Source organism: Teleopsis dalmanni, chromosome X, assembly GCF_002237135.1.
Source record: "Teleopsis dalmanni isolate 2A chromosome X, ASM223713v2, whole genome shotgun sequence".
Lineage (NCBI taxonomy): Eukaryota > Metazoa > Arthropoda > Insecta > Diptera > Diopsidae > Teleopsis > Teleopsis dalmanni.
This window is the reverse complement of record NC_051848.1, coordinates 29,028,269-29,051,341: the sequence shown is the minus strand read 5'-3', so window position 1 is coordinate 29,051,341 and position 23,073 is coordinate 29,028,269. Positions and strand designations below refer to the sequence as shown.

Genomic DNA, 23,073 nt, shown 5'->3' with positions numbered 1-23,073 from the left:
TCAATATTTTGTTTGAAAAATTTTCAATTTTTAAATGTTGACAACATTTCAACTTCAGATACATTTGAGACGTGCGCGCGTTTAGTCGTTACATTTAAATTCGAAAAATTTTCACAAAAAAAAAATATATTCTAATAAATAAATTAAAATATTTAATTTATATAAACTCAAAAAAAGTGAAATATTATTTTGAAAATGTAATAAAAATATCAAAGTATTATTTAAGCAATTAATTAAGTTATTTATGTTAACAAAAATAACTATAAGTGTTTTTAAAAAAAAAATTTTTATATTTTTTTTAAAAAATTATATTCTATTGATAAGTGTTAAGAAAAAAGTTTTTTAATAACTTAATTGATATATGTTAATATAATAATAAAAAAAAATGTATAATAAATTTATAAATATAAATTTATGTGCAAAGATACTTAGTGCTTGAAAAAAATATTTTTTTTAATTTATAAAATTTTGTGTTTAACTTTTAAATATACAATTTTTTTTTTGTGTGCTGAAGCCTTATTTTTTGTTTAGACAGCTTAGTTAATATTAAGTATAACAAATCTTGGTTTTAATAAGTTACAGTTGCTTGGAAAGTAAATATTTTCTATGATTAACTTACGCACAGATACTTTATGTTGGTAACTGAATATTGTGTTGTATGCAGTAGTAAATAATATGAAGAATTGCATATAAATTAATAGTTGGTGTTATTTTTTAAAAATATTTTTTAAAGGAAAAATAAAAAAAATTAAAAATTTAAAAAAATTTTTCCTAATATATGTGTGGAACAATAAAAACAGAGCAAATAATTCTGTACTATATTCCATATTGAAGGTCATCAGACATAAATTAAAAATCAAGCTACTTTATGTAACTGCATTTAAAGAAAAATATAATAATTCATATAAATACATATATATACATATATATATATAAATACACAAAAGTGTATATACATATATACTTATAGTAATTCCACAACTTCGTTAAGTTTATCTTGGTTTGGTTCGAAACATGTGTTTTACAAAATTAGTAATCGCTGAGTGGCGAAGTAAATGAAAAAAGTTGAATATTTTTTTTCATTTGTACACACTTTGGATTTAAAATATATTTAATATAAAATTATAAAAATTGTTATTTACCCAAGTAAACAAACAAAAAAAAAATCAAACAGATTAATTATAAAAAACGTTTTATATTACATTTCAGCGAATAAATTTAAATAAAATTTTGGTTTTCGTATTTATAATACTCAGTCTTTTTTGAAATCAGAAAATTTTTACCTTTCAACAGTAAACACTATTTTCGTAAAGACTTGTCACATTTTTTTCAATAATTAATTCATTAACTCTGTTCGTGTTAGACGAGGAATTTTAAAGAGCTGATGCAAGTCTATAAACACCTCTCGTTAGTTTTATATTTCTAATTAATTTTCAAAAAGTGTAAAAATTTTTCTAAACATTAAAAATATTAATTATTATTATTATTATTATTAAAAGAAGAGATCGTGCACTGCACCTTTATAGATCAATTGTGCCCCTTAGTCGGATTAAAGTGTTTCTCCAAGTACGATTTCTTTATTGATAGACAGTAAAGAGTCTATTCTTCCTAGTTTTGAATCTCTATGATCAATCAAATACCCTTCTAGGTGCTTCTTCTGCTTGTGCATCAATGCAAGACACTCCCAAAGCACATGGTATGCGGTTTCTCATTCTTCGCTACATTGGATTCCTAACTTTGTTATGTGATTAACATCTACAGTTATTCTTTATTTGTTCTATGCAATTTTTGAAGCGTTTTAGGTTGTAAGTCCCTAAAAGCATTTTAGATTGTGAAAGTCTTGGTAACCTTTTCCAATAGAGTTCACTTTCTTTTTTCTCTGCGCTGTTCATAAGAATGGAGAGAGATCCATTGCCTAGATCATAGAATATTAATAAAAATATTAATAATAATCTTTATTTAAAACAATATTTAGAATATTAATAATAATGTTAATTTTGCACTACTGTTATTAATAAATGTTGAAAAAATTTATTTTTATTTTGATTGTTTAAGCAGATCTTTAAACTCTGTAACAAGGCAGCTATTTCCAAACTTTATATCTATCAGAGCAATTTTCTGACAGCAAGTCATTAACTAATACTAATGATGGCGCCTTTAAAGTCTCGACTTAGCAAAAGTTTCAGATAATTTTTATTAAAACAATAGATTTTTTTGTAAAATTGTTTTTTTTTTGAGATGGGTTAACTAGCCAATTGTTGAATTATACATTTTTATAAAAAAAATTTGGTTTTTAAAAAATCTTTTATTCACACCAATATTTCGAGTATATTCTATAGTCATCTTCAGCGATTTATTATAATGTTCTTACCCTTTACACCAAAATATTAAACCAAAATCGAGTAAAGTATAAATTTGGTGGTTCCTTTTTTTGAAAGTGAAAGTTTTGCTCTATGAGAAAACTTAAAAAGAATTTATTGTATTAATATTAAATTATTTAATACATAAAAATATATATAACAATTATTTACTATTGATCTTTAATTAAAATACAATTTTTCTTTAAACAATTTTGTTTTTAATTTTCAGTGTAGCACTTCTTTTTTTTTTCTCTAATGTTTTTTCTTACCTTATTTTCTTATTTCATTGCTTTATTTTATTTTCTTACATTTTCTTCATTTATTCTCTAATTTTATTTACCTACTTAATTTGTTTTAGTATGATGGCTAATTGTGTTTAGCAGAGCCAGAAGTACTGCAAATGCAAACAACATGCACAAAAATAAAATAAAAACAAATTTGCAACAACAACGATGTTGCTTGCATAGATAGCATAGTTGGGCCAATATTGTATTTTCTGAAGAGATCTTAACAACAACAACTAACATAAATGATTTTTTTTAATTGCTTAAATTATATTTGAAAAATCTTAATCCAAAAATATTTCTTGTGTCATTTATACTAAAGTAACACTCCAATGAAATTGTATTTCGCTAAAAATGAAGCTCGTGTGTTTTACCCTAATTTTTTGGATGTCCAAGTTTTTCCAATATAAGTTTATAGAAAGCGAAATGCATTAAAAATTATAACGATTTTTTATAAACAAACTCAAGAGATAAACAAGAAGCTGAAGTCCCAAATTTTAATAAGTTATTGGAGGGATCCAAAAGTGCTTTATGATATTCATGATCGGAATATGTGCACTTGTATATGTTAATGTGATATATAGGTACTCTTAATTGACCACCTAGTATATGTATGAGTGTAGTGAAATTGTAAACAAACAAAATTAAATGGACCAATTCATATATACTATCTGCAATTATTGGCAGAACTGTAGACATTTCTTAACAAATATCTTTAGTAAATTCTGAAAATCTGGTGGCCTGGAATTATGAGCAGTGAACGCTAATGAAACGTCACAATTTAACATCCCATTAAAAATAACATTATGAAAAAGAAATACGGTTGGTTAGAATCTGTATTTCACGGATTAGCGATATAATATATGTAGCACTGAAATGATATTTACAACGCAGGCGCATCCGTTGACGGCTTAAAATGTCGTAGAAAAGAACAATCAGCACAAAATCCAGCTCTTAAACTACACATATTTTTGTAATGAACGTCTTTTAATTATTATAATAATAATAATAATTAAAAATATGGTCATTACCAAATAAGTTGGACCTATTAAGAAGTAGTTTTAAAGTGCGTACAGTAGTACTAACTTGATACAAGTGATTATTTAAATATCTAATTTAATTACTTTTGTAAATGACATTGAGGATTTTAATTAATTATTCTACTTTAGATTTTTGTTTTTTTTTGTTATTTCTGGTATAACCAAAATAATTAATGTATGGTCTTTCATAGACAGTATACCGTCTTTTATTAAAGGAATCGTACTTGGAAAAACACTCTTATACGACTAAGGGACACAATAGATCTTTTAGTGCATAACCCCTTTTCACAATTATAATAATGGTCAGTAAAATCAAGTTCACGAACCAATCTCTTTTGTTCAGAAGGGCGGAACTCCTCCAATAAAAAAAGAACTGACTTGACAAATCTGTACATTTGGCTATGTCGCTCATTTTAAATGGTTATTGATGACAGTAATAGATGGACCTCTAAGATTTTAATTGTTTCCGTAGTCAATGATAGGTATTTGCCTATAAAGTGTTTTTTTTTATCTGACCCACAACCACTACAAAAGCCGTTATAGTATACATCAAGACGGTCACTGGCCTTCGTACTATTCAGTGTACTGTGAGCATTGGTACCACTTTACTATTGTTTCTGCATTAGTTCATGCAGCTGACTGTTACGCATTTTGTTCGAATAGATGGGATGTGCCTTGTGATCAGACCTACCTTTTCAATCTCAAAAATATACGCTTAATTGCCAATTTTAGGCACTGCAAGTTAGTTGGAAATATTAGGGAAGTATATATCGAAAAGCAGTATATATGTTTTAGCAAGCTTGTCTGTTTTACAGTTATTCAAAATATTTCTATGTTCAGCTATATCTGTGAGATATACCTCTCTATAAGAAAAGTAAAATTTTTTTTAATTTTCTATATATTACATTATACATTTATATTACAAATTTAACAAACCAATTAAAATCTTTCAATTTTTATATATAAATGCTGTTTATTTTGCCTAGCATTTACTACACTTAAAGCTTATTTACATCAAATATTAACAAATACTTTATTGCATAGATTCTGTCTTATCTCAAAAATTATTCGAATATATTAATTGTGCATATATTATTCTTATTAATCATTTTCGTCGTTTGTTTTAATTTCCTGCGTCTCAGCTTGATTGACTTTTATACAAAACTAATAAGTAAAAAAAAAATAATAATAAATAATAAAAATTTAAATTTTCCACATCTTTTGAATTCCAAGTGCATACGAAGTGCAACAGAAGTGCAGTAATTGCAGCAATTGCATGTGAAAGAAAGTCTTGTACGTATAAATTAAATTGAATTAAATTACGGATTTATTAATTAAAGAATTAAGGAAAAAGAATGTCGCTTGACCAAAGGTCAATAAACTAAACACATAAACTATTAAATTTTTAATTTTATTTTTATAAAAAATAATAAACTTTTAATACGCTTATAAAATATTATATTATTAATCTTATATTATTAACACAAATATGAAAGAAAGTATATATAAATAAAAATATATATAAATATAGAATTTTAGAGTAGTATATTTAAAATAATTTGTAATTTGCAATAGTTTAACTAAGTAATTATAACTGTATTTATTCTATACAATTTTAATACGATATGAATATATTAAATATATTTTAAATTGGGTTATATTTTTTAATAAAAAAAAATTTAAAAATAAAAACGCTACATATATTTATATATTTATATTATATATATATATATTTATATTTATATTATATATATTAATTTTATATATATATTAATTATATATTAATTTTTAATGAAGAGGTTTTTTCAAACAGTAGTGAAATACAACAACAAAAATTTTATTTTTTATGTTATTTTACTTAATTGAATTTTTGGCTGACCATAAAGAGGTTTTAATTTTTAATGTATATAAAAAATGTATGTATTTATTATTATAATTATTATAATATTAATTTTTATGTATGTATATAAAAAATGTATATAACATAGAGATTATAATAACAATATAATATAACAAATTATAACAATTATATATAATAAAATTATAATATTAAGTCATTTATAGTTATTAATACAAAGAAGTTTTTTCGAACAGTAGTGAAATACAACAACAAATGAATAATTTAGAAAAAAAAAAGATATGGATTTATTGATTTATTGATTTGTCTTAACTTACTGATTAAAAACGTATATAGTGTCTAAATATATTTTAATCAAAATTAAAAATAAGATAAAATAAAATAAAATAATTTAAATATTTAAATAATCTCTCTATGATTGTTAAAGGAAAGAATATACACATAATTAATATATTATTCGATGTATAATATATACCCTTATATATGACATGTCACAAACTCACTACATCATTATAAATATGTTGTTTATATAACTAAAATATAAATATTGTGTATATTATTATTTAAGAATTATTAATCTATATACATATGTATAAAGTAATGTATTTATATTGATTAAAACTTAAATTTAAAGACATAAAAAAATTTAATATATTTATATAATATATTAAATATATAATATATTATAATATTTTTTTCTTATCGTCTATTATTGTTAAGGGAATGAATATAAGCTTAATTTATATATTACTAGATGCATAATATACATCCTTATATATTAAATGTCACAAACTCATTATATCATTATAAATATGTTATTATATATTATTATTTAAGAATTTGTAAGTATATATAAATATATAAAGTAAGGTATTTATATTGATTAAAAGTTTTAGGAACTCTTTAAAGATATATAAAAAAGTATAATATGTTTATATAATATATTATAATATTTTTTTCTTATCTTCTATCAAATATTTTTATTAAAATTGTGAGAGTTAAGACTAAAAGTAAGACTGAAATGTTGCCATCATATCAAAACGTCACAATTGAGCCAAATGTTGTAATAATAAGTAAGATGAAGTCAGTGAAAGTTATTAATAACATAATAACAATATAGCAACTGTATATTATTATTATGGATAGACATATATATCACTATTGTCGTACATTTTGCTTTAATTCTACCTATAGTAACTTGCAATAATAAGTCTGAAAGCAATGACTAAAAGGTTTTTTCTGCCTAAAATTACTTTTGTACTGATACTATTGTATTGTTGCAACAAAAGCAGATTCTTAGTTAACAATTATGTTCTTATAGACTTCTTTTCTATTCTTAAGAATTTCCAGTGTCAGGTTTCTGTTGTGACCTTTCTTTGTATATTGTTTGGATTATATCAAAAACAGGTGTCTGATTTTTTGTTTGCCTACTTTAATGTGATTGTCTGTCAATTTATGAATTAAATAACCTATTCATTTTAAATAACATTTCTTAAAGAATTTTTTTTTTAAATAAATAGATAAATTTGTATCTATAGCTACAATACTTAGCATTATACTATCGCCGATAAAAAAAAAAGTTGCAGTTCGCTATATAAATGTATTCTATTTATCATGACAGAGTTTACCAATCGAATATGAATTCACACATAACGTTGTTATGGTGTTTCTTCTACTCCGCTATTTATTGCTAACCGAATTCATTTAACTTCTAAACTTTTATTTTATAGTCTTTTATATTTTTACTGATAGTTTGCTTCATTGCATTTTTTCCATTACCCAATTTTTTGGTTGTATTTTTATTTTTTTTGATAACAAAATATTAAATAAAATTCAATAAATTGAAATCGTTCTATAAATGATCATTATTTTATTCTTTTTCAAAACAAAAGGTTATTTTCACATTTTCTCTTCATAATAGCACATCTCTCTTTGCCAAATATGGGCTGTAGCTTATCTTTTACAACAGTAATATTCCATAAGATTATCATCAGACCGATGGAATCGCCCCCAAGTGACTTATTAATGAAAAATAATAAAAAAAAACGAGTTTTATAAAAATAAAAATTTTTTAAATAAAAAATAAAAAAATATTTATATATTACAATATAAACATATATAAATGGAAATTAAAAAGCGTAATAAAAAAATATTCAAACTTAATTTTTTACTTATATAAATTATAAATAATATTAAGAAATTTTTTAAAAACATTCTGAAATAAAAGGTTTTTATTATAATTTATAATTATTTAATTATTTTAAATTTATTTAAATATATTACATTTTTAGATATATCGTTAAATTGTAGTTATTAATTTATTACAATAAAAAATGAAAATATGTTTTTAAAATAACAAATCTTAAATAAAGCAATAATAATAAAGATAGAAACTAAAATAGCTTATTTAAGTTTAAAACTTAATAATTAATATATATAAATTTTTAATAACATTAAGAATTTTTCTAAAAACATTCTGAAATAAAAACTTCTTATAATGAATTATAAATATTCAAATATTTAAATATAGTACATTTTTAGGTAGGTTGTTATTAATTTCTTATAATAAAAAAATTGAAATAAATTTTAAAAATAACAAATCTTAAATAAAGCAATAATAATAGAGATAGTCTTTTCTAATAAATCAAACATGCACGTTTAGTATTATATATCTGTATGTATTTATATGAATTAGTAATATAAGTACAAAATAATACTATTTAATGAAGTCATAAAATCTCAATGCAGTTTGCAAGGAGAAGCTGTAAAAAAAATATTAAAATAAAATTTATGTATAAATAAAATTAAATTTATACCTGAACTACTAGGGGTTGCACTATTATACTGCTATCAATGTTATAAATTTTTTAGATTTTATGTACTAATGTGTTTAATTTAATTGTAATTATAAATTAAAAAATCTTGTGCTTATGTAAAATCAATAAACAGAAGAAAAAAGTGTGTTTTTCTAAGTTTTGTTTAAACCAAGCAAATCATCTATTATATCTATTAATAGATGATATATTAAATCCACTTTTACTTCTCTAATAAATTTTTAACTTCTATCTTTCTTTGCTAGTAGAATGGTGGCATATTTTTTGTTTTTAATATATAGCAGTAATATTAAATAATAAATAATACTAATAATATATGTATATATATGGTATTTACAATAGTCGTCCTTGCATTGATTTATATAGTTGCCCTTATCTATAGATCAGGGCATTTATACATATATAGTAGTTTAATGAGATCTGTAATAAGTCCATTATTTTCATTTGTTTTGTTTTTCTTTAGCCTTACTTTATTATTTAAAACATCTCGAGGAAGCATTTTTTTGATTTTGGTAATATCTTTTTACGGTCTATATTCATGTTGTAAAGATTTGACAGTATATAGTATCTGTCAACAATATGAATACTTTTCAAATTGTCTTATATTGGTTTTATATTTGTAATTGTTTGTATATAACTGGCATCCGTTCAATTATTTCTCAAATGTTTTAAAGGAAATTTCTACTATTACTACTCAAATAATTTAATCAAATTTCATTGGAGTCTTGTTACTTTTTTTGTCACTGAGTAATTTTCAGTTAAGTTCAGGAGTATATGAGAATAAAACAAACAACAATGCTCATGCAAAAACTATGTACTACAGGAAACTATGTATAACTATAGGAAACCCTTGGTACATACCAAACCCTGCAACATTTGAAGCTTAGAGTCAGTGTTTATTAGTCAACTGATCCAAAGTCGTATTTGAATTATATGTTCGCACTTGGAGTTTTGTTCATTAGCTGTAAAAATTCATTAACAAATTTACTTGCTGTGTTCAGTTTTTTTCGCAATAGTACTTATGTGTTCTGCTATTAATTTTATTACTGAAAAGAAAGGATCGTGTACTGCAATATAAAAGATCTATTAAGCCTCTTAGTGGTATTAAAGCGGTTGTTCAAGTCCGATTTTTTTAATGAAAGACAATATGTTCCTAAAAGCATTTTAGATTGTCATAGTCGTATTAGCCTTACCCAATAGAGTTCTCTTTCTTTTTCCTCTGTGCTGTTCCTAAGAATGGCTAGAGTTCCTTTGTGCAATAAAACTTTTTGCTAGAAAACTTGAAAAATTTCCACTATTACTTATTTTAACCGCATGTTTCCGAAACTAAAATTATTACCAAATGGAAGAGGTTGTGGGTCAATTGCTGCTATAAAAGATAATTTACTAAAATAGTTCTAAGCCTTTTCGCATTCAAAAAAGTGCGACTGATTGTTTGAAGCAGTTGTATAGTTGTGCTGGACATTATGGGGACTACTTTTTAGACTAGCTTCAAGTAAAAATTCGATTGATTGATGATGTTTTTGCGCTTTATTTAAATATTCCGGTAAGACTTATTCTACAGTATGCATTTTTAGATTGTCGCTTTTAGTATTAGTTAAGAACTAAAAAGTTTTTTTCAGTAACAATTAATCTCTGCCAAAACAGAAAGTCGTTGTAATATTTAATATTCACATTTTTATCAAAAAACAGATTTTATAAAATAAAATTTTTATTATTAAGAATATGTATATTACTTATCATAAGACTTTCAAATACTCGTAATCAAACAATACGTGCCATTTCAAAGTTGTCCTCAGAAGCAATTCTAAACATGTCACTATCGACAAATCTACAAAAATAAACATAGCATGCAATATCAGAGTGAAATAAATTTCGGTATAAATATTTAAGAAATATGTAATATATATGTGTTTCAAAATAAGCAATAAAAAACAAGTAAATTACAACATTTCTCGATACTTTTTCATACATAAAATACTTTTTGTATTTCGACGATATATAAAATAATTCGGCAGTTCATTGACGCTCAGCTGCACATTTCAATTTTTCACTATATCAGATAGATCTGTATTTATATGCAAATATATATAGTTACTTGTAAGTAAACATACCTATATCCATATATATTTTTTTCTATGTATTTTATAACATTGATTAATTTAAACATTCGGTGCATTAATCAAAGAAAAATTTAATTCAAAATTGCATGAACGAATTGCATTGTGTGCGAATGCAATTGAGTGGCTGTTCTTCAAACCTTGACCCTGTAGTCGTGAGATATCTTCTATAAAAATGTGAATCACATAATTCGATTGCGTTATCAAAGGGGTGCGAAGTGAAGAATACAATTATTTACTTTTGATTTATTTTGATTTATTTTAAGTATATATATTATTTATAATATTTTTGCCTACCACATGCGATTATTTGCCAATGAATTCATTTAAATGAAAGTTTTATAAAAAAAAATTTTTTGTTTCAATAAATCGTTAATAGTAACACTATATACTCGTATATAATTTAGTTTAAGAAAAAGAAATGTAGGATATATACAATCGTTAACACAAGTTCTGTAATTATTTCAAACAAAAAAGTTAAATTGCAAATAACTATTCTCAAAGCAATACATTTGAGAATGTGATATAATCATCTAAAATTCAGTTTGACAAAAAAAATTTATTTATACCATACAATATATTTTTTTCTTATCATAACAGTCCTGGGTGGACCAGTGCTTCCTCAACCAATTTTTGCCATCTGACTCGATCCGTTGCAAAGTTTTTCTAATCGCTCGCGCGTAGCTTCATTAAGTCTTCTTAAGCATCAACCAGTCACCTCTTACTAGGACTGCCTCTTCTTTGGGATCCAATTAGGTTTCTTACAAGTGGTTGTTTTGCTAATCGTAATCGGTCAGCAAGAGAAAAGAGACTGCATTAGCCCTGAACACTGAACAAATCTGTTAGTTTACCTTGAACGAATACATGACTTGTTGTGTTTTAGAGTATTAGTATAATTAAGTTGGTCATTTTTATTGGAATGCCAATCTTCAATAGCGATAACTTAGTTTTGGTCAGAGATAATATCATCTATAGCTCACCTACTGAAAATAAATCATAAAAAAATATTTACAAGCCTCTTGTGCCTCTTTGCCAATTGGCACAATTTTGGTTAATCCAAGATTCTCACAACCATCACGGAATCGAGCAATTTAGTGTTTATTTAGTATTTATTTTAGAATTTAGTATTGTATACGTTTCTACTGAATTTCAAAGGAAATTTAATCTTAATTTTTTTTTTACATATCTAAAAGATTGTGGTGCATTTGTAACTATTAAATAAATTTATAATTTTATAGGAACATATGTGAAAGTGAGAGCTTTGTGTTTTTTTTTTTGTATATGTAAAAATCTTTTACTGTACGTACATAATACACAAAATAAAATTTATAATGGTTATAATTTGATCTTAAGATTTTTTTTCAAACTAATCTTATCTTGCAACTGATAATATTAAAACTAAGAACTTGAAGTTAGTTAATAAAAATATTATTTAGTTAAATAATAAAATAAAATATTAATTTTTATTATGATTATTAAGGTCAAGTCTGTAACATAGCTAAAATGTTGCTAAAGAAAATAATGAATAATTACAAATTTATATAATAAATACCAGGCTTTCTATGATAAGCTTAAAAAATTACATATACTCGAATTTATATATAGATTTACTTATGCAATAAATATTTTTAATTCATAAAAAAAACTTTTCTTTGATATATTTAAAAATTTTTATATAACATATACATATTATTATATATAAAAAAAATTTTTTCTTTATAGAATTCCACATCATTCATGCAACGTCAATTCCTCAACAAGAAAAATAATAAAAGAATCAAGTGATTTTATTATAATAAAAGTGAAACAAAAAGTATTAAATTAAATTTTATATAAGAAAATAAAATTAATAAATGGTTTAAAATAATTCCATTTAAAAGGAGTAAATAGTTAACAATTAAATATAATATAATTATTGCCTTCGTTATAAATAAAGAAGAAAAATAAGCTCAATTTAAAATGGCAATGATACTTTATTACATGGCGATAATGGCATTTATTGCAAGTTTCATCTTATCAGGTAAATAATAATAATATATATATATTACGTTTATTTTAATTTTCTCATATAATGTACAATATGAATATATGAATATAAAAAATTACTTATATTATATATAAGTAATACATGTATATTTGTGTATATAAATATATGTATAAGTATGTTATATACATATATGTTATATATACAAATTAGTTATATATGTCAAAAATAAACCATTAAGCTAGTAAACTAAAAAAACACTTTTATATAAAATATCATATATCATGTATTTATATCATATTTTATATATAAAACAACCAGGTTCTTAAATTTTATATATAATAAAATTTAATATGCTATTCAAAAATATTTTAATATTTATAAATAATAAAATAAAAACGTATTTTTATGTGATATATCAACAAATAGTTAAGTCAAATTTTACTTAACTTTTATTTAAATTTTACACACATCAATATTTTTAGATAGTTTAATACATGCTTTAAGTTTGAATAATACTATGGAGATTTTCTTGAACTATGGTTATTTCAATACTAATTCCATACTAAGATTCACAATGTTAATTTCACTACGACATTTTTGATAAAATAATGATAGTTCTTATAGTCCAATCATTATTATAATTATTATAAAAAATGAGAAGTACGTTGCGACCTAAAAGATCTATTGTGTACCTTAGTCTGATAACAGTGTTTTTCTAAATAAAATTTCTTTCATGAAAGACTATAGAGTCTATCTTTCCTAGTCTTGAATCCTTATGTTTCATGAAATACACTCCTATGTGTTTCTTCCGCTTGTGCATCAGTGCTGGACACTTCTCTAGCACATATTATGCGGTTTCTCTCTTTTCTCTTTAGCATCTGCAGTCTGAATTGGATTGGAAATGGTTCTGGGCTAATCATTTTTGTAGACGCGCCTCTTCTTGTGAGTTTGTCTGACATTTCATTACCTTCGCTTCCAGCATGTTCTGGAATCCATATTAAGTGTACCTGGTTGTTCCAGTCAAGTATGTTTAGCTTGTCAATGTACTTGCATAAGAGTTTGGATGTCATCTGGTATAATATAAGTGCCATTATAGTTGCCTGTCTGTCAGTCAGTATTGCAATTTTACGGATCCGGTAGTTACGTTCAAGGTTGAAGCTGGCGCATCTATTTATCGCGTATATGTTCGCTTGAAAAATGATTACATTTATTCCAAATGGGCTGGAAGTTGTATGGCACAGAGTAGTGGTTCACAATATCTACGTAAAGTAAACTAGTTGAAAATATGTTTGCAATACAGTCCGCACTATGTATTCTATCGGAATATATATAACTAAAATGGAATATCAATAAATCTAGAAATTGAATTTTATTTAATTGTATTACAACATTTGTCGTCTTTAGGGCATTTGTATATGAATTTCGGTCCTAAATGGTCCTTATTTTAGCCTATTTATCTCTACACCAAAGTATAGAGTATATAGGTATATTTATATTTATTTAATTTCATATTTAGGTACATATTTAATTTAATAAGCACTATTGACTTGTATCTAAGAAGTTGTTTTTTAAGCATCAGAAGAAGTGTTAGATATGATATCTTAAAATAATATTATTTCTTATTAAATGAAAAAAAAAAAAGTTACTTAAATAATTCTTTTTTTTTTTATTTTCTTGTGCACTTAACACATCGCTAAAGTCATAAAAGTGCTAAAGTAAATATTTCTTTGTTTGGTTTTTCAATGATTGAAAATAATGTAAATGGAATTTTTATATACTGAAATATTTACAGTATTATTAGTTTTCATTTGTATAATTTTATTTATTCTTAAAATTGTTGAATATTCGTGCTAAACTGGGAGTTTAATGCTATTAACAAAGTTCTTGAAAAACATTTGTTAAATAAATAAGATATGAGACTACATCTATAGAGACAGACGGATAGACAGTCAAGTAAATAATTTTATAATGTATATGACGTTAAATAACATAGTATATATGATTGGCGTTTGATATGTACTGATATATCATGAAATGAAAATTTATAGTCATTTAAAATGAATTAGTGTATTTTTTTAAATATTTTCTATTAAATGATTGTGTCTGAATATAGCAAATTACTATATTACAAGGTAATTGAAATTTCCTTGCATAAGGTATTCTGATTTGTTGTCATAAGTAACGACAGCTCGTTTTCTAATAGAAGACCCAATTATTTCAGTATTTTTATACGTTTCCAGTAGTCTCTATTTCGTGGCATGTATATAAGCTTGTTAAACCATTTGAATGTTTTGGTGAATACTCTTCGCCTCCATGTTGTTTTTGGACATGCTCTTTTTCTTGATCCAGTGGGTTTTCATTCCATTAAATCATGTTTCGGTGAATACTCTTCACCTTCATATTGTCTTTGGGCGTTCCTTCTTCTTGCTCCAGTCGGTTTCCATACAACCGTTGAATGAGCTGTACTGCGCGTTTCTTTTCTTAGGGTATCATCAAGTCAAAATAAAAGATTTTAGGCATGATAATTTACAACTTTGGTAGTTCTAACTCTGGAGAGCTACTCTTTTTTTTTTTGAATCATAATTTCATTATAACATAATAACTGAAGCGGCGTTTTTCTTTTCAACCTTGTAAAAATTATTGAGAGTATCATCAAATTTGAAGTAAGATTGTTGGGATGAATTTGTATTTGTTCATTTTATGGCTAAGGTCACGATCGATTTGAATTTTACTTTCATACCATGGAGCGTTTACCATTTCTCGTAAAGTTTTAAACTGAAATATTAGAAAAATTTCAATGTTGGATATTGACGCTTTTCCCCACAGTTGAATGCCAAAGGTCTATACTGGTTTATCCAGAAAAACATGCTCTGACCAAATACTAGTTAAACCTGATCATTTTGTTAGAGAAATTTTATCTCATGTGGTAAAGAAGATATGAAAACCAACATGTGGTATGGTTGAACAAAGTAATGAATATTTTGACCTGAGATTTAGTTAAAATTTTTTTAAATGAATGAAGTTATTTCTGAGTTTTTAAAAACATTTGTGCATGGAAGAGTTTATTTTTGAGGGATACTGAAGATGTTTTATTCAGTAGCCAAAACATTCTTCGGTATTGAATCCTACAGCACTAGAGTAATAACCTATACTTTGGAGAGTACTTACTGTTACCTCAACAGTTATTAAGTTTTCAGGTAACATCTATTTAATAGAGTTTTAATGCGATTGCGTCTGTTTAGGTTAGATAATTCTATTATGACGTTTTCGATTGGTAAAACTGTGGTATAACAATTTAGGAGTAGTAAGATTGTAATGAAATTTAGAGGGGTTTTATATGACTTGAAAAATAAAGTGTCATTTGATTCGATATATGTATTTATGAAAAATATAAATCGCTACTTACTTCAAACATGTTGGATTACTCTAAAAATGTTGGATTGGACAACAAAATTAGACAGATCGGGAATAAATCTAGATTGATCGAAAGCTCCAGCGTTGATATTATTAAATTCATTGTCAATAAAAGTGCCAATTTGTCTTGTAGTATTATTAAATAAACATTGCACAATTTTTGCAGTTCAAATTTTTTATAAAAATTTTAAGAATTAATTTATTTTTATAATATTTAAAATAATTTATAATTGCTCGCTATTAAGCATTATTAAACGAAATATTATTAAACAATAAATTTAGCGATTATTTTATTTAAGTCTTTAACAGGTCAATACTTAAAGTTTTTTATTTTATTATATGTAAATATTAATAATATAAATTTTATTATATATGCATATGTTATATTGCTTATGCTTTTTTGCACGTGATTTTTCTAATCTTTCCATTTCTTATCTTTGGGTAAATATACTACTGGATATCAAATATTTCTTAAAATGATAAATTTTGTATATATAAGTATGAGATTATAAGCGTTAGCCATTGCTTTCATATTTAAAAAAATGTAAAAAAAATTTTTATTTTTAAGATAGTTGCAGTTTCATAATCTGCCAAGGTTTTCTCTTTTAGTTAATCATATACTGAATTTAAAGCTTGTAGTGAAACTATATTATATATATATGTATTCATATATATGTATTTAAGAATGTCATATATATTTTTTTAAAAATTAAATACCAAATGTTTAGGAAAGTTTCTTTAAAAAAGGTTCTTTACGCATACTTTTATTTATATTATATCAAGATTTGTTAAATTAAATATCTTCTGCATAAAATAAAAATTTTTATCTGGCTGTAGGTTCCTTCTTGTTAAATAATTAAACTTTTAATATTTTTTTATTATACTTTATATTTCAACTCCTCTTGAGAGTCATCATCTGGATTACGATATGTCATCCTCTTTGTTCTATCGTCTATACTGTACAATATATTTGTGGAGCTTATGTAGGGGTATATATTGTATATTATAGAAGAAGATTTCCATTCAGATATTAGGTTTGTGAATGCTGTGTGTATGAATATATATAAAATGGTCTCCCTACCTCTTTCTAAATATTTTTAACCAGATAATACATGTTATTCAATTGTTTTATTATTTGATATGTTTTATAAGATTTATTTTATTTTGTCAGTAAGCAACAAACTTTAACGCTGTAATGAGCAGAAACCGACATATCCATTCCTACAGATAAATTTTACTACCTTTCTTTCTACGTGCTTTTCAGAAATCCATATAAGGAGCCCTTTTTTTTATAAAGAGATCTCCTAGTAGTTAGATATCTCTAGATATCTCTAGTTTTTTTCAACAAATTGTTTGTTTGTTTAATTATATATCATTATAACAAGGAAAGAAATATTATTAATATGATTTTTGGGCATTTAAGTTACAACAGAGAAAAATTCTTAATCATGATAATGATTTGAGGCAGAAGAATCATCTTCTTTATTAACTTCATTAATATTGTTAACTTGTGTATTTCATTGTGTTGATTTAAAAAGCTACATTCTACTTTTGAAACTTCACTAAAATTAGTGCTAGATTAAAGTATGATATAGCTGTATTATTTAACTAAATAAATCTTTGCATACATATATAAAAGTAAATTATTAACAAAGGAACAAATATGTATTTTCAATTCAGAAGGATTTGTTTCATATATATAATTATAGTACGACTTCATATTCTGTTTTTACTTTTAATTTCAGTTATCTATAAATAAAAAATGCGTCGTGAAATTTATTTAAATATTCCTACAATGCATATATATTATAATATAGTAATATATGAAATTATGATGGTGTAATCAGCAAAAATCTATATACCCATATTCTTACAGAAAAATTTTACTGTCCTTCTTTTTACTTGTATTTGCAATATCAATATAAAGAGTTAAGATCTTATAGTTAGATATTTCTAGATGAAAAGTTACAATAAATTTTTTGTAATTTATCAATAAAGAAGGAAATATAACCAATACGATTTTAGGGCTTTTAAGTCACCAAGAGAAAAGAATTCTTGACCATGACAATAATTTGAGGTAAAAGAAGATGAAAATAATTGACTTTCAAAAGTTTACTAAAATTAGTGCTAGATTATAGCGTGATATAGCTGTATTATTTAACTAAACAAACCTTTGTACACGAATATAAAAGTAAATTTATAAAGTAATGTTAATGTATTTCTAATTCTGAAGGAATTGTTTGATATATAGAGTTATTGTACGACTACATGCTTCCATATTTCGATATTTTTCAGATGTACATAAAAATGTGCTGCTAATATTTTCAAATATTGCTACTGTACATATATATTATATAAATAACTAACTAAATATAGCGCGTATTTGTCTATTTACATGATATACACGTTTAGAAAAAAATATGTATATATTATTGGTTAAACTAGAGAACCAAGAGGCCTTAAATTTCTTTAGTAAAAATAAGGGAATACGTTCTCCTTGACATTTGGATCTTAACCCAATCCAAATGTTGCCAATATTATAGTACTTGTCCATGAATTCTAGATAAGAAACTGACAAATATTATAGACGTTCAGCGAAAAATCTAAACCTGACCGCGACAATTTTCCGAAGATATGAATATACGTCTAGGTGCTACTTCCGCAGTATCATTCGCATCAATGTTTGGTATGCTACAGAGGTTTGACAGTCTATTCTCAATTTTGATTAACGTGAGTATGACTTTATAAGTATGGATAACCAAAAATTCCAGTAAATCGAGATGGTTTTTGCTCCTATATTTCTACTTATAACTTACGAATACTTTTAATATATAGAATATATATACGTATGTGTCATTTTTATTTATTCCATTTTCAATTTTTTCAAATTGCTTATTTATATGGAAGAAAAAATTACATCTGCTTTGTCAAGATTTTACAAAATATTTATTCCGTATGCTCTATATGTTGAATGTGTGTATATTGATAGCTTGATTAACTTGTTTATTTGTAAATTTTTGAATTTTTTGTTAAGATTCTGTAATATGAAACTCATCGGTTAACTTCAATTCAATGTCAAGTTCAAATTCAATACAAACTGTAGTGCCAAGAGCCCGCAGCTGTTTGCCGAAACCGCATTTCAATGTATCGAAATAATCAAAGCAAAGCATCTGACCTTGAAACAAAATGAGTAAAAACGAACAAAAACTATTAAAAACATTTTGAGGTTTTGAGAAATAAATATGGGATATGGACTTTTGAAGTTCTTTGTATTGAATTATAGTGAGTGTGTTTGTATTCTCTAATTTTATAGGTGAGTTTGGGAAACAATAATTTTATATAAGTAGAGAAATTGACTTATATGAAACATCTACATTTAGAATTATATTCTATTAATTATGGATCCATAAGATACATATAGAATCTTATTCTATTGAGCGAGGGTTTTTTTTATAACCCTTTTTTTATAGTTTATAAATATTTGAGTATTATTTCATATTATATGAGTTAGTTAGTCTCTCTCTCTCTCTTTATTGAACTCATCTTCCAGTGGAGCATAGAGCCTCGGTCATCCTTTTATATAGGATTCTGTTACTTGATTCTCGGCAGATATTATTCCAGTAATAATTGGCTTATTTTAGCTTTTCCTCATTTGTCCTCCTCCAAGTTCTAGCTGGTGCCTCCAGGTCGACGGCTGCCTTGAGGACTCCACTTCAGAGCTTGGCATGCAATATTTTCATTAGATCTGCGGAAATCTAATGTCTCATCTAAAGCCATTTGTGTGCACATAACTCAACAGTAGCAGGTGATTGATTTGTGACGACCCATAGGTTGGTGTTTGTAGTGCGGTTGGGCCACTATATTCTTGATATTTGACTTAGGCATTTGTTTACAATGATGCAGTTGATGCAGTGTTGCATCAATCCCTCTTGTCGTTTTCCATGACTCACAAACATAGAATAGCACAGATTTTACATTGGAGTTGTAAATACTAAGTTTTGTGCGAGTGGAAATTTGGTGAGAACGTCACACAATACCCAATACCCAATACTCAATGCTCAACACCCAACATGCCAAATGCAGTCTTAGCTTTGGTTGAACGAGTGTTAATGCCTCTATGTTTGTATGTTATAATCTGTTTTTTTTTTTATTATAATAGACTTTTATTTGATAGCACATGATTTAAATGAAAATATTCTGCTAGTCATGTGTGTAAAAATTTTTGGATAGAGTTACCAAACTTTAATTGTTTCTAAAACTAGAAAAACTTTACTAGTCGATAACTTTCTTAATAAACTTTGTATTGTTTTAATAATAAAATTTCAATTTACTTATCTTCAATAGCTTATTCAGAATTTTTGTTAATTCATTTTGATTTTAAAAAACACTCGTCTGACACTCTGCCAATTGTACGATTTAATATATACGATAGGATACTAAAAGTCTCATCGTATTGATATTAATTTCTCCATAAGCTTTTTTGATACTTACTAATAATAAAAATTTGGCAACTCTTTTTTTTTGAAAGCTTTTGCTAGTAAGCGCTTTTCGCAAAGCTCCCTTATTCGTATTCATTCCGCATCCTTTCCAAAGTCCCTCAAGGAAGTTAAACTTTTTAAAATATTTTTAATTCCGTCTGTTAAATTCAATGGCTGGTTAATATATATTTCTAAAGGATTTAAAACTGTGCTATTTTATATAAAAAATAATGTAATGTTATATTCTTGTACGTTAAATTGTTACACATACGACCTGTTGGCCATAAAGTTTTCATAAAATAATATATGGCAGCTCTAATATCTGGCCTATTAATATGGAGTTTTTTTTATTCCATTATACAATTACAAAAACATATAAACAAATTAAACATTTTTAATAATTACAAAACACTTAATTATAAATAATAAATTTTCAAAGGATTGTGGCTTTTATTATCACCTTTTTTAATTTTAATTAATAGATAATGTAGCAATTTTGTATTATTATTAGTTTTTTGCATATAATTTGATATATAATTTAGATAATCTAAGTTCATTAAGTTATTTATTATGCAGTTAATTAATTCTTGAAATTCAATAGAGTTTGATTCAGTCAATTAAACATTGGTTTAAATATCAGAAAAAGCGACTTTACAAAGCGTGACTTGTTCAAAAAAATCTTTATTAAAATATACTATAAAGACGACTTTTGCTTGCTGTGATTGAAGTCGTACTCGTATAATATTGTTTGAATCGATGTAAAACTACGAAAGTAATAGTTGGTTTCTGAGCTAGCATGTTAAGCATAGGATAAATCAACACACTTCACAGCATCCTAAAACCATTAAATGGGTAGCTTCATTAGACTTGACTCTAGTGGACTTGGAAAATCGTCAAAATACTACTTAAACAAATCTCAAGAATGACGTTCGTAATGCAAGATCTTATACAACGCTTGAATATCACGAATATCATTTATAAAGAGGTTTATTCGAACAGTAGTGAACTACAACAACAAAAATTCATTTTATATTATTTTAATTAAGTGAATTTTTGACCATACAGCGGTTTCAAGTATTGCAAATACCCAGCATCAGTGGTCTTGGAAAGAATTCTTGTATTTAATTATTCGTAAATAATTTTTTTGAGACTGCAAGTACCAGGAATCGAAATCGGGTTCTGCCAAATGTCAAGCTCAGAATCAGCGCACCTTAATATCATTTATGTTATAACACAACTTCAAATGTATCTTATTTCCATTGCTTTATTTGATTGTACTTGAGAATGTGTTTATAAAAAAATGATGCTACGAGAAATTTTGTATATATAGCGACTGAAATTAACTTTAACTGTAAGTCTGTAAAATATAGAACCAGTGTCTATTCTGATAAATTACCGCAAATAGAGAATTGCCAGAAATTTTAAGGAAAGAGCACGTCTTTTAATTGACGATGGCTTTTAAGATTTTTATAAGATTTTAAGATTTTTCGAAGAAACTGATGTTGTTGTATTACATGAGGTCCTTTTTCCACTATCAAAAGAGAATTGTAAAAATTTTAATTAAAATATATTTTAAACTTGTGGTGTAATATAAGGACTACATAGTGAATTTATCAAAACTTTTTAGCCCAATTTTCTTCATTTTCGTTGGATTACTAAAGACGTTCATTGTGGAGCATTGTTATATATACCGCATTGCCTTTTAAATAATAACATTTTTGGCTTCTTTTGGAAAGGAGACTTCATTTTCCTTAATTATTTTAAATAAAGTATCTCGGTTAATATTTGAAATGCGTCTTACTCTCCCATAAGTTATAAACCGATTCATGCATTATAGTATAGCATATTAATTGAAATAAAAATTGTATTAAGTTAATAGAATTAAGGATTTTTGATAAATTAATAATTTTTAGACTGAGGATATATGTAGGAAGATTTTTTGGACGTACTGTATCTCCATACTCTCTCATACGATTTCTGTTGCATCTTTAATTAGTCAATTCAATATAATTTTTGGATTTGTGATACATTGTGCAAAAACACTATTTTGGATGTATTTAAAATTTTTCGACTGAAGGTATTTTTAGATAGCCGTTGTTTTGGACATCTTATAACTTGGTGAATATTTAAAATGGGCTTTGCTCTGCTATACGATTTTTGTTGTATTTTTGAAAACGGTATTATTATACTTTTTGGACTTGCGCTAAATTGTATGTAAAAAGGGTTTTTGATATGTTAAGAAATTTTGGACTGAAGGTATTTTTATGTACACGCTTTTTTTTTGGACATCTTATAACTTGGTGAACTTCTCTTATACTTGGGACCTACTCTCTCATACGATTTTTGTTGTATGTTTGAAAATAGAATTATTATACTTTTTGGATTTATGATACATTGTATAGAAACACCCTGTATACAGATAAATACTTGCAATTGTATTTATAATAATAATTATTTGAATAAAAGTGAATGTAATAAACAAATAAATTCGTTTTAATTTTTACTAAAAATAGATTGATAAAATAATATTGTAAAATGTGTCTTAATGTGAATTTAATTGCGTTTTATACGATTTTATTGACACCAACAAACAATGCAAGAGCGCCGAAGTGGAACTGTAATTCGAATGACAAAAATGACAAAAATGCAATTGTAATCAAACCGCAGAACGCGGGCTTAATTTGGTTTTAATCAGTAA

General features: G+C 25.2%; 1 protein-coding gene and 1 long non-coding RNA gene across 2 annotated transcripts in view; one reads left to right on the top strand and one right to left on the bottom strand.

Moving 5' to 3' along the window:
• Positions 1 to 56: 56 nt before the first annotated feature.
• On the top strand, positions 57 to 12,262 carry LOC119687020. The gene is made up of 2 exons (XR_005253078.1): positions 57 to 197; positions 12,219 to 12,262. It is a non-coding gene; the product is annotated as an uncharacterized LOC119687020 (long non-coding RNA).
• A 9,623-nt stretch (positions 12,263 to 21,885) lies between these two features.
• The window catches only part of LOC119688278 (cytosol aminopeptidase-like), a 2,709-nt gene continuing 1,521 nt past the window's right edge, over positions 21,886 to 23,073 (bottom strand). The window contains exon 5 of the mRNA XM_038102958.1: positions 21,886 to 21,906. Coding sequence (XP_037958886.1) covers positions 21,886 to 21,906 — 21 coding nt within the window. The remainder of the gene's footprint in view (positions 21,907 to 23,073) is intronic.